This window comes from Neoarthrinium moseri (assembly GCF_022829205.1).
Source record: "Neoarthrinium moseri strain CBS 164.80 chromosome Unknown scaffold188_Wmoseri_CBS_16480, whole genome shotgun sequence".
NCBI lineage: Eukaryota > Fungi > Ascomycota > Sordariomycetes > Amphisphaeriales > Apiosporaceae > Neoarthrinium > Neoarthrinium moseri.
Window position 1 is genome coordinate 1 of NW_026055302.1, and position 1,411 is coordinate 1,411.

At 52.7% G+C, this 1,411-nt stretch overlaps 1 protein-coding gene across 1 annotated transcript; it reads left to right on the forward strand.

Moving 5' to 3' along the window:
• On the forward strand, nt 1-1,407 carry JN550_013916 (uncharacterized protein; the record flags this gene model as incomplete). The annotated part of the gene is made up of 1 exon (XM_049312556.1): nt 1-1,407. A coding segment is annotated over one exon (1,407 nt), but the record flags the coding sequence as incomplete, so codon positions are not given.
• Between the last annotated feature and the right edge of the window lie 4 nt (nt 1,408-1,411).

Below are 1,411 nucleotides of genomic sequence, written 5' to 3' on the forward strand. Positions count from 1 at the left end.
GAGGTCAAGGAGCTTCTCCTCAAGTCCATCTCTTTGAACTCGACCGCATTTGAGGGCGAGGTGGAGGGTGTCATGACATTCATCGGCTCGAAGACTGAGACTGCCATGCTTATTTTTGCCAAGGACCATTTGGGTATGGGCCCCGTCAGCGAAGAACGATCCAACGCTACGATTCTACAACTTGTTCCCTTCGACTCTGGCAGGAAGTGTATGGGTATCTTCGTTCAGTTGCCCGATGGCAGAGCTAGACTGTACGTCAAGGGAGCTTCGGAGATTCTTCTCGGTCAATGCACGGAAATCCTGCGTGACCCTTCCCGCGACCTGACCACCACGTCTCTGACCCCCGAGAACGACGAAACAATCAAGAGTTTGATCAACAACTACGCTTCACGGTCTCTCCGAACCATCGGCATTGTCTATCGCGATTTCGAGCAGTGGCCACCAAAGAACCTCCGTTGTGCCGAAGGCAACCGCAACGAAATTGTCTTCGAGGACGCTTTCAAGCAGATGACCTTCATTGGCATGGTGGGAATTCAAGACCCTCTGCGTGAAGGTGTGCCGAAAGCTGTGAGGGACTGCCAGAGAGCTGGTGTTGTGGTTCGCATGGTTACTGGTGACAACAAGCTTACAGCACAGGCTATCGCAAAGGAGTGCGGCATCTTGAAGCCTGACGGCCTCGTGATGGAGGGGCCCGAGTTCCGTAATCTGTTAAGGCTACAGCAGGAAGACATCATTCCCAACCTCCAGGTGCTCGCCCGTTCCAGCCCCGAGGACAAGCGAATCTTGGTACGCCGCTTGAAAGATATGGGTCAGACCGTTGCAGTTACGGGTGATGGCACCAACGATGCGCCTGCGCTGAAGCTAGCCGATGTCGGATTTTCCATGGGAATTGCTGGTACAGAAGTCGCCAAGGAAGCTTCAGCTATCATTCTCATGGACGATAACTTTAACAGTATCGTGAAGGCCTTGAAATGGGGCCGCGCTGTCAATGACGCCGTTAAGCGTTTCCTTCAGTTCCAGCTTACCGTCAACGTTACCGCAGTTGTCCTCACTTTCGTTACCGCTGTTTCCAACCCCAACTCAGAAGAGTCTTCCGTCTTGACAGCAGTTCAACTGCTTTGGGTAAACTTGATCATGGACACATTGGCAGCACTCGCTCTTGCTACGGACCCTCCCCAAGACAGCGTTCTGGACCGCAAACCCGAGCCCCGCGGTTCTGGCATCATCTCTATCACCATGTGGAAGATGATCATGGGACAAGCCATTTACCAGTTGCTCATCACCTTCCTGCTCTACTATGGTGCACAGACCGTTCTCGGTTACGACGACGAGCTTATCAACGGCCAACGTAATACTCTGGTGTTCAATACCTTCGTCTGGATGCAGATCTTCAACCAGTGGAAGTAAGTGT